The following is a 10,835-nucleotide window of genomic DNA, read 5'->3' as shown; positions in this document are numbered from 1 at the left end:
AGAGCCGGTAGATCCGAATTGACATAGTCGGAGTCTATCGTGATGATAGTGTGCTGAATATTTACAGGCGATCCGTTATATGTCGCGCTGAGGTTGTTATTTTCATCACGTTATAGAAATAGAGCCTTTCCTTATATACCTAAGCAAGACCCGAGTTTGTACATGTAGCTACGTGTATGAAGTAATGTTAAACTGAGCGTTGGTGCACACGTGTAGGTTGCTAGGGCTGGAAGACTAGATTTGGATCACTAAAAGAAGTGCAAGAGGTGCTGATTGAAGCTACATAACTGTATAAAGTAAAGATAGCGAACTGGTATTGAGCATCTAACTAACTGTATAGATACTCGACTCACTTGCTGAAATAGATCAACGTCAAAGACTGCTGTTATGCGACAAGTAAACTGCATATGCCGAAGAGTTCTCCGACGAATATCGATAGTAGCACCCGGTCGGTCAATCATACATTGTCGCTAATTACTGGCCATAATGGTGCGTTGTAACTGAGGAATGGACTCTTTGATGTATGCTTTATCAAACTCCAAGTAGACACCGAAAATGTTAATTCAATTGTTCTTGCCTAATTTTGATTGATACGTTATGAAAAATGATTACTACTGAAGATAACACGTTGGTTCTTGCAACAGGGGTGTTAGCTTTTTACCCTTCTTTCGCGGATCGTAATCTGGGTCCCCAGGAATAAAATTTTGATCAAGTAGGTCGAGCCATTGGTGTATATAAGCGTCTGTTCCACATCTTGTCTTGATGAGAGTAGTTGTCTCTCTAATGCCCTCAAAGACCATATTCGAAATTACAGTCATTTGATTGATCATATATAGGAGGTTTCCGCCAAGGTCGACTTCTAAATAAGATCCATGGCTTTGACCGTCTTGCCACTCTTTTATATAGCGATTAAAAGCAAGAAATTCCTCAAAAGTGCAACGTAAATGAACTGAAACGGGCAACATCAATTCGCAAGCAGTTTTGTTGAGAAGTAAATCGAGGTTGCCCAAGGGTAAACGATCATTTTGTACCAATTTGTGCAAGGAGGCGGCTTGGTTCCCTAAGGGTAAATATTCACTTTTCATTGCTATGGCTTTGGCAAGGCTGTCATGAGCTTCATGTAATTGTTCAAATGTTTCCAAAATGAAGAGTTGCATTTGCTCATGGTCCGTGAGTTGCATGGCTTGGTGAACTGGAGTTGGGAGACCTTCAAAGCATGTCGTCGCATTGCTTGCAGAGGAACTCCAATCCTCTAGATGCTCTTCTGAGAGATTCCCTTCGGCCCGTGCTTCCCACGGCAATGATCTGAGAGAAAACTGGTGGATATGGCGAAGAATCTCTGGGTCGATATTTGCCTTGATCTCTGAAGTGGCATAGTCGCAGAGTGGGCACTTGATAGGTGGGACCATCTTGCGCATTTTGGATTCCGCAAACTTAGAGAAAATGGAGTCGGGAATGGTTTCAGAATGTTCATGGCTGCAATGGTCTCTCCACAGCTCAGCTGTTTCGAAAATCTCGAACTGGTTCTGTTCTGTATCGGGCGTGCACTCATCACATATCCAACAAGGCACGCCATGCACGGAGATAACGTGCTCGGTGAGTTCCTCGGAAGTTCGGTATAGGTCGTCCGGGGTTTTGCAATCTTCGATAAAGCACATATATGGGAGAATATCGCCAGAAACGTGACCACTAGATGGGTTAGCCTAAGAATTGTCATCGTTTTCATGAAACCTTACTTCCATGCCGCTTGTTTCATATATTCCTTGGTCAATAGCTCCGAGCAATATGGGCACTCGATCGGAACTGTAGATTCTTTTGGCCACTTAGGGGGTAATGGGTACATGTAACTCTGTCCCAAGACGCTGCCCGTAGCTTCGGTACCGTTGGTCCCAGCGACACTGGAGGGCGCTTGATCGATAACCACATCTAATGGAATTGCAGTAGCGGCAGTAGGGATCTGAGATCCTTCACACAACCTTTCTCGCCGCAGTAAAGGATCTTTTGCAGATTCTCCTGTTTTTGACATCCCTCCCTGCTTTCGTTCGGGTTCTTCTGTCTCTTCTCCAGCGTTTAATCTCGACACAATCGCGATTTTCGTAACTGCCTTTTCCAAATCAACGGCCACGACCGGTTCCTGGTTCTTCTTCAACTGTAGTGGGATTTTTTTTCTAATTTCCTCTGTCGCAAAATTTATTCGATTTCTTCTTTTGACGTTCGCGTTGACGAATCGTTCAATTAAATTGTTGTTTGCACTTCCCCAAGGCTTAGGTAACCCGTCTCCTCGATTCCAGCTTTCAAGTCCAGCCAAGATCGCTTCAGTCATGTCTTTTCCGAATTCTTGAAGCCCGTTTGAATTGTCTTCCAAAACGGATTTCAGACTGATATCAGCTTTGTGATGACGGAGCTGTGTGCCTGATGCGCGGATCGCAGCGTGTAGAATGGTGAGTTGTTTGAGGATTGATTTGATATCGAGAATAGTGTAATAAAGAGGATTTTCTTCATCCTCCTCAGGGCTGGGAGTTCCCTGCGGCTCATCTATTTGTGCCACGTTGACTTGTGGAATCAGCAATTGAACATACGATATCTGATCGAACTTACCTTGATGTAAACATTCCTTGAGAAATCCGTCCAAGCCATCAAGAAGAAGGGTTATGAGCTTGATCAAATCTGGTCTTTGACAAACCTTGTGGTCCAGCGATGATCGACCAGAATGAGAAGCATTGAGGCCAAGAGACCAGCCGTTAAAATCGGCTCTCCCAGTGACGAGCCATTGCTGTGCACTCAGTTTCGGATGTGTAAAGCATTCTTCGAATCGCTCGTTGCATCTGTTTGTCCTATCCCGAATTGCAAAACTTGTAAAGCCTGGGTATTGGATCATTTCTTCCGTTCCTGCTATCAGAAATGCGATGAACGCGAAAATCGGCTATTGCACAATAATTTGGCTACAGCAGGAGTATTTGGTTATAATTTTGCTTTGAGGGATTTATTGATCAGATTCAGGCGTTTGTGTAGTCAAATTTAACACTAAAATTTACATGTAGTCACTGTATGTTGAAAGGAAGTCGTTTCCGGCTTTGTTACGCAATTTCGTAACACAAGCGCCGAGGCTCACATGCAGCTGGCCGCCAAGCTCATCAAGTGGTGTGTTCTGTTTTATTTAATTTAGCAAATATTATTTATAGGCTAATGCGTCATGAGGCGAAGTCCGAACAGCTGATCACAAAAGGTGGTGGAACCAACGGGAATTCTTTTTTGTTTTATTAATAGATGTCTCTTCATAGCCTTAACCCTACTCATAAAAGTACCTTTTACATGTAGTTAGTCTGTTCAATGAGACCTATTAGCTCTCTTGACCCTTTTCTAGCTTTGCAACATGCTACAAGGCGTCCGGGCTCCCACCCCAACTGGCGGTCTGTTCCATTTGTTTTGAAGCCATATATGGGTATTGGATGATAGTATGTATTATTAAGGCCTCTTTGCAACTTTATTCCTATGCTCTGGGTGATTAATCCGCACGTTCAACGCCCGTGAATACGTGGATAGGCCAAAATAGTACATTCCTCCCTCTAGATTACATGTAACACTAGTTACAACTAACCCTTTATGCTCCAATTGATCTTATGAAGCTTTCAAGCAGTAATAGGTCCACATAAATCCCCTAAGCCTTTGTGAATTCGATATCTGATTTTTGCAGGTAAATTTAATTGATCCCTAGTAAACAAATCGGAGCTGTTGCTAGATAGCTCTATTGCGGTACCACCCTACTGTGCACACATGTGATAAGTATGAAGTATCCCTTCTATAGTAGGATAGTAAAACAAACTATCAATGTATCATTCATCCGATTTGTCTCATTTTTTTCAAACTGTTATCTTACCAAAACTATCAGAGGGTGTAAATATATTCCCAGCCGCCCCCTGAACGTATGAGGTGGTGGTACAGATTGCGTTGACCGTGAAACATGATTGCTTTCCCCTCAGTTGAATAGTTGTTTATCCAGGTTGTATTAGTATTTGTAGAAGAATGGACAATATCACCTGGAACGGATGAGGGGGTGATGCAGATTGCGTGACTGTGGAACATGATTTATTGATTCCTCAGATGAATAGCTGGTGATGTAGATCGTCGTACTTGTAGAAGATTGGTCAGTATCACCTTGAACAGATGAGGGGGTGATGCAGATTGCGTGACTGTGGAACATGATTTGTTGATTCCTCAATTAAATAGACGGTTATGTGCGCCGTATTCGTATTTACAGAAGAGTTGATAAAAATTATAGAACTACCTAGGTAGTGGCACTCGTTTGCTCGAGTCGGCTTATATACTGCTAATACCCTGACTGGTCTCGCACTCTGTAGACCCTTCCATCTCAACATTGCGTTCATCTTACATCATAAGACATCATGGATAAATGCTGGTTCGTTCTCAAGCAAGTTCATTACCCACCTCCTGATCTTCCCGAAACTGGTATTGGCACTGCGAATGGGTCCATTTCCTTAGGACATATCATTCCGGATCCTGTTAACCTGGATGGTGTCATCAACCGGAGCGAAGAAGGCATTACATTCACATCTACCGCCAGAATCCAGCATACCAGAACAGTGTGTAACTGGAACAATGTAAATGACCTGGAAGCTGGACTATCCTCGAATATTAAAGTGTCTATGGGAACCGGGGTTCCAGTTTCTACTGCTCTGCAGACTAAACTTGCTTTTAAGCGCACTAGGAAGAACCACGAATCGTTTGATTTTCTAGATTGCTATATTGTTGATGTCGACCGGAAGTTTATCAGCAGGATTCTTGAGCAAGAGGAAGTATCCGCGCATATCGAACGGATTAAAGGCGTTCAGCTGTTAGGGATCGGCGGCCGATGGAGCATCTGGATGATTACAGGTATCATTGTTGCAAGAGGCGCCAAAAGAGAATACGGAGACAGCCGCAAAATAGAGGCGAGAACATCGGCCAGTGTGTAAGTCTGCTATCTATGTCCGGGGCTCTACTTGGTAACAATTAGCTGATTCATTGTGGGCTAGAAACGCTGGAAATGTGGCGTCAGGTGCTGTGGCGTCAGGTGCTGTGGCGTCAGGTGCTGTGGCGGCGAACTTTGCGAGCAAAAAGGGCACCTCTATGCTGATAAAGGAGTCGAGCGACTACGTTTGGGCTGTAAGGCTCACGAAAATCTGGAAAGCCGCCACGGAGAAGGATTGGGACTTCAGAACTGTGGAGAAAGGATCTACTTTCTCGATGAATGACGAGAAGCCTTGGAGAGAGGAAATTCAAAAGGCACTCGCGCAAGAGCTGCCTGAAATGGGGGACCTTCAGACACTTGAGCTCCCCGATGAGGAGGGTATGATTGTATTTTTGTGACTTCATGCGCTGAAAGGGCGAGTGAGCGAGTACCACTCAAGATGAACAGTTATATGCGATTGAATGACCATATTGCCACTCTCAGTGGACTTCGAGTGTTGCATAGCATCTATTGTATGTATACAGTGATAAACTGCTCTGTTTTTGCGTAAAAAAATTGAGTAATGACGGCGCATGGCATTGAGTACTTGCTGCGAATCTAAGAGGCCGATACAAGTAAGTAGATCCGAACATCTCCTCCTGTCATATGGGTTGCACAGGCAAAGAGGGCATGCAAATGTACGTTATTACTATGTCCAATTCTTTGTGTTTACTTCTTGCGTGTGCTCGTTACATGTATGATTGCCATCCGAAGGATTCCGAATCCCCTGTATCTGAATGCATGTAGGTGCCCGGGCAAGCGCTGAAGGGAAAGAGAGGAACTCCACCTTAAGGTGCCTACCTACATGTATGTAGATACATGTATCTATGGACCACTACCTGACATCAGTGTACTACCTACCCAGGTAGCACGTACTTCGTATCTGTGGATGTTAGACCTCAACCCACCTAACTACATGGTAGGCACCTTACCTACTATCATACCCACTAATGTAACCGGAGGTTCCACTGGTTTAGACTTTGGTGTAGTTGGGCCAAAGAGCGAAAGCCGCCCAAGCAAGCGCCGACGAAAAGCTGCGAGTATTGCCCCTTGGCAGTTCTCGTAGCACGGAGCATGTTGGGTGTCCAAATAAGGCACTTCCAAAATTAGATATAATGCAAATTTGTATCTGTGACCTTGGTATATGTAGCAGACTTTTTGCGACCTTTACGATGTGCAATCATCTCCTATTCTCTAAACCAGGCATTCATGCTCTAACAACGAGCCTCAGAGTTCTCGATCAACACGTTCATTGTCCAATCATAAATCAAGACAAGCGGCAATTACTGGTGCCTGAAATGCACAACTGCCACGGCTGGTAGTTGAATGAGAAATGGATCTAAAACTTTTCGTCGATAACATATACTCGATCATATCATCCCCACCGAGTACACCTATAAAGTCATTACAAGAGGTCACGTCCCTGTCCGATTTTGTGCAAGAGATTTGCCCTCGGCTTTTACAAGTGATCGAATCACTGCCAAAGGAGCCTGGTGTGAATAACAGGATCGGAAGTCTTTTATTTAACTTAGCCGCTTTTCAGACAAACATGACAAAGAGTGGACATGCCTTAGATGATAACGACGCTAAAAGGGCTCACAGAGCTCTCAATATGCTCGAGCGCTTATGTCGGGTAAGCTATTCTACATGTACCTATCTACGTTTGTTGTTCCTTTTAACTCGATGCCCGATTTTGGCATGCTCATCTTACTATGAATCCCCCATTCCAGTCAAGCTGGCTGAGAATCCACTGCAGTTGATTCCATCAGCTGAAAAAATTCTTATTTTCTCTTTTCCTTTCTGTTTTCCGTTTTCTTTACATATCGTATTTCTTTCTTTCTTTTCTCATTTCAGCAGCATTGAAGATTAGTGATTCAGCCGAGATGCTAAGTGTATAATAGTGGCCAGACCTATATTACCCGAATGATGCTGCATGTAGCGGCTTCTCCCATACATGGTATCCTTCTCTCAGCAAGCTCTTGACCAACGGAGGATATATCAGAGAGTCACTGAAAGAATTTTTTGACGATTTCGCTCCCCGGAAGGCACAGAAATTTTGGGTGCAGCTATCTGCTTCCTTGGATGTCACTGGCGATCATGACGCAGAGCCCATTCTCAGAGGGCCCTACCTTTCTGAGCTTTGGGAGAGGAGAAACACAATTGAGGACTGTCAAGATAAGAAACAGTTCATTGTCAGCTTGCACAACTCACTCATGAAGTACTGCCACTGCCATTGCAAGCAAGCTTGTGAATTTATGGCTGCAAACATCCGTCTTAATTGCAATGATAGCCCTCCGCATCAAACGAATAAAATGTCCGATTTCAACTTGTTTTTCCAAGATCTCCACGACATCCGAGATTCAAATTCAAGTTGCTATTGGAGGGATATTCAGATATCTGTTTACACCGCACCTACAAAGTATAACCCAATTTTCCTTCTCCATTGTCATTTTTTCATCTGACTAATATCGAGTTCAGGAGAGCTGCCTGTGAAGAGAATTCAGAGTTAGATGAATGCAACAACGTCTCTGAAAAAAGTGATGTTGATGAGGCTTATGACTCTGCTAGTGAGAGTCTAGAGCTTCCTGAAGAATTCGAATTTTGTAAACTTATTGCTGAGGCTCCACGAAGGCAACTACAAGTGAAACTGACCCTATCAAATGGCGAGCTAAAACTAAAAGAGGAAAGTTTGGCGTTGAAGCGGTTTCTTACCAACGTTCCGAGCACATCCCTTGCTCATCTCTTACAATGTTCCGAATTGACACACAAAAACAAAGCGATTCTTTCTTATATTTTGATTGATTCTGTTTGGCAATACTACGACTGCAGCTGGGACCACTGGAGCAGCAAAACCGTCCAATTCATGCCGCAACGAGATGGACTCAGCAAGGTCATTTTAGTCAATCAGCCTTTCCTACATACCAGATTTGACAAACAAACGATGATGGAGACCACTGATGATATCATTACGACAGATATGGGAAGCGTGAGAAAGGGAGGGCTGAATGAGCCGCAGACACTGATAAATACTAAAAAAATCCTAGTGCGGAAATCGCACGATTATCCGAAGATTCTTGCCCTTGGCATCATGCTGCTCGAGATACAGCTCGGTCGGGAGCTCGAATTCTTCAATGATCCTAAGAACTATTACGACGAAGACCCGAACATTGCGCAACATCTCCTCGCATTGGATCTGGTTAAGGACAAGAAACTGTGGCCGCCAGAGAATGCGTGGATGGTGATCAAGGAGATCATTGAGATATGCATAGATGACAACAAGACCAAAGCTATGTTCAAAAACGACAACCTAATGGTCAGGCAAAGGATCTATGAACAGATCGTGGCTCCATTCCGCGTGTTTGTACTAAATGCTTGGAAGTCTGATGGTATCGAAGTTGTCGACCCTGTTACATCGGAGAAAGCCGCTTTCTCCGAAAAAGGCATGATTCAAGCCATGGAAGGTCTCTCTAATCTCAAGATGAATGAGCAAAGTCTTACCCTGCTACCACCCCCGGTGATTACACACGGCTTTGAGTATGAGAACCATGACTCCTCTTTGAAATCTCTCTAATATTTGCTAGTGAACTGGGAGCGACCTCAAAACCATGGCTTGGAGGTGCAAAGTCTAGTCAATCGTAATCACCACCCACCACCCCCTCTAATCCTAAATTACTGTTCTGACCGATCTCAAGATTAGAGTATTCCGAAAATTGGCTCCAGAATTTGGATGATTTCACCGAGAAGCTCTCTATAATCGGAACAAGAGATGAAAAGAAATGTCCTCGAGTAAAGATTGCAATACTCGACACAGGAATTGCAGAAGACTATTATCATGACTTCAACGAGTACATCGAAGAATACAAGGATTTCGTATCCAGTAAGAACGAGCTTCGACAAGATGGAACTGGTCACGGAAGCACGACGCTTCGTTTACTCCTGAGGTTGACTTCCGATGTGAAGGTATTCATTGGTCGAGTTTTTGAGCATAACCATGCTGATGAGGAGACTGAGCGACTGATGGCGGAGGTTGGTTCTCAGCAAACATCACCTGCAGATATTTGAGCGTCTCCATACTAACGAAATGGTTACTCTAATAGGCCATAACATATGCTAAAATGGAGTGGAAAGTCGACATAATATGTATTCCATCCGGTTTCAACGCAGATCTCCGGAGCCCGCCTTATCGCCAACAGTTGTACACTGCCATGACATCGGATACTAGGACTCTCATCTTTGCAGCAGCCTCTAATCTAGGTTTCGCAAGCGAAATCACTTTTCCTGGTTGCCTCTCGAAATCATCAAAAGTGTTATGCTGTTTTTCCACTGCCGGCGATGGGGATCCAGACCGCCCAGGCTTTAATCCCGCGGCTGTGCCTAACACGTACAATTTCGCTCTGCTAGGCGAAGGGATTCAAATCGATGCAACGGATCAGCCCATTCGAGGTACATCGTATTCAACCATCATCGCAGGGGTTATAGCTGCGTACATTCTAGACTTTGCGAACCATCCAGATACGAAGGACAAGATCAAAGATGCTTGGTATCTTCGAGAGGTGGAAGGAATGACTGCGATCTTTGCAAGTATGAGCAATGTAAAGAAGAACGGATACGATATCATCGAACCATGGAGGTTAGGGAGACATCATCGACCTGAGGGCCTGAGCAAGAAGGAGCTACGGCAAGAGATATGCAGGAATATTTCTACGGCTTTGGGGGGAAGAAATTCCCGCGGCTATTAGCAAATCAACGGAACTGGCCTCTTTGAAGATTCTTGAATCATTAATAACACACAAATGCCCGGTGTAACTGCACAACAATTTGGCTATAGCATCATCTTTTTGTTAAATTAGATTACATAATGTTGGACAGAAGCTCATTCACGCCTTTGTTGCGCATTTGTTACGCAGCCCGTATCTAAAACCGCCGAGGCTCGTATGTATGTAGCCGCAAAGCTCCACTAGCGGTGTGCTCTCTTTGTTTAATTTAAACAGATATCATGTATAGGCTACCGTGTAATTTCCCTTTTATCAATGCAAGGCTCTTTCTCAATGTTTGTGTATCCCTACTACGCAGTAGATGTAGGTAGTATGCTCTATGTAGCCAATCCTCTCCCTTAGTCTTTTCCCAGTCTGATTACGACGCAGCGTGCTACAAGCGCCGGGACCTTCCCCAAGTGGCTATGTGCTCTCTTTGTTTTCAAGCCACAAAGGTGTATTCTTCTTTGTATCAGTACGAGACTCTTTGCAACATTAACCCTATGCTCGGGGTGACCGATCCGCTATTTCCAGTACATATAAAACCGCGGATAGGCCAAAATGGCGCATTTCCTTTGTCCCAGTCACATGGAAAGCCATTCGTAGTCATGTTCGTGTGCTACTTGACTACCCGAATTTTCTCAGCATTAATAAATATACACAACATCCCATCAATACCGAGCAAGTGGATTCACTAAATTCAATAGGTCTCTGGTAACCCGTCTGTTTAGCAGGTAGGTGGACACTTCAATTATGTGCACATGGGTTAAGAAGTAAAGTTTGCTTCTTCAATAGAAGAGAAATAGGAAATAAAAACTGACTATCCATCCAAGTTGTTTCATTCTAGCTGGTATTGACGTTATAAAGATTTTCGAGTTAGCCCTTGAACGAATGGGGGATGTGGGGCTGTGCAGAATGTGGAACATGATTTGTCGTCAGAGGACAAAGAATTGTATGGCTGAAAGGAACCATTTCTTAGCTAGCTTTTTGTGACTTGAATAAAATTATATAAAGAAGAGGTTGTCTCTCTTCTTTGAATAGGTTCAGAGATGAATACAATCTTCTATTGTACA

At 43.9% G+C, this 10,835-nt stretch overlaps 3 protein-coding genes across 3 annotated transcripts; 2 read left to right on the top strand and 1 right to left on the bottom strand.

The window, feature by feature from the left end:
- Positions 1-611: 611 nt before the first annotated feature.
- TRIVIDRAFT_62850 (uncharacterized protein) lies at positions 612-2,878 on the bottom strand (the record flags this gene model as incomplete). Its single annotated transcript, XM_014105806.1, has 3 exons — positions 612-1,689; positions 1,737-2,535; positions 2,599-2,878. 3 exons carry the CDS (start codon positions 2,876-2,878, stop codon positions 612-614), a joined length of 2,157 nt encoding a protein of 718 aa, XP_013961281.1.
- A 1,525-nt stretch (positions 2,879-4,403) lies between these two features.
- Positions 4,404-5,259, top strand: TRIVIDRAFT_119995 (uncharacterized protein; the record flags this gene model as incomplete). Its single annotated transcript, XM_014105805.1, has 2 exons — positions 4,404-4,965; positions 5,087-5,259. Coding segments are annotated over 2 exons (735 nt in total), but the record flags the coding sequence as incomplete, so codon positions are not given.
- A 1,298-nt stretch (positions 5,260-6,557) lies between these two features.
- On the top strand, positions 6,558-10,368 carry TRIVIDRAFT_62848 (uncharacterized protein; the record flags this gene model as incomplete). Its single annotated transcript, XM_014105804.1, has 8 exons — positions 6,558-6,641; positions 6,910-7,427; positions 7,487-8,542; positions 8,701-9,034; positions 9,106-9,638; positions 9,859-9,944; positions 10,013-10,086; positions 10,318-10,368. The coding sequence occupies 8 exons, from the start codon at positions 6,558-6,560 to the stop codon at positions 10,366-10,368; spliced, it is 2,736 nt and encodes a 911-aa protein (XP_013961279.1).
- Between the last annotated feature and the right edge of the window lie 467 nt (positions 10,369-10,835).

This window comes from Trichoderma virens, assembly GCF_000170995.1.
Source record: "Trichoderma virens Gv29-8 chromosome Unknown TRIVIscaffold_1, whole genome shotgun sequence".
Classification (NCBI taxonomy): Eukaryota; Fungi; Ascomycota; class Sordariomycetes; order Hypocreales; family Hypocreaceae; genus Trichoderma; species Trichoderma virens.
Note: the sequence above shows the minus strand (reverse complement) of the source record. Positions and strands in the feature narration are given on the sequence as shown.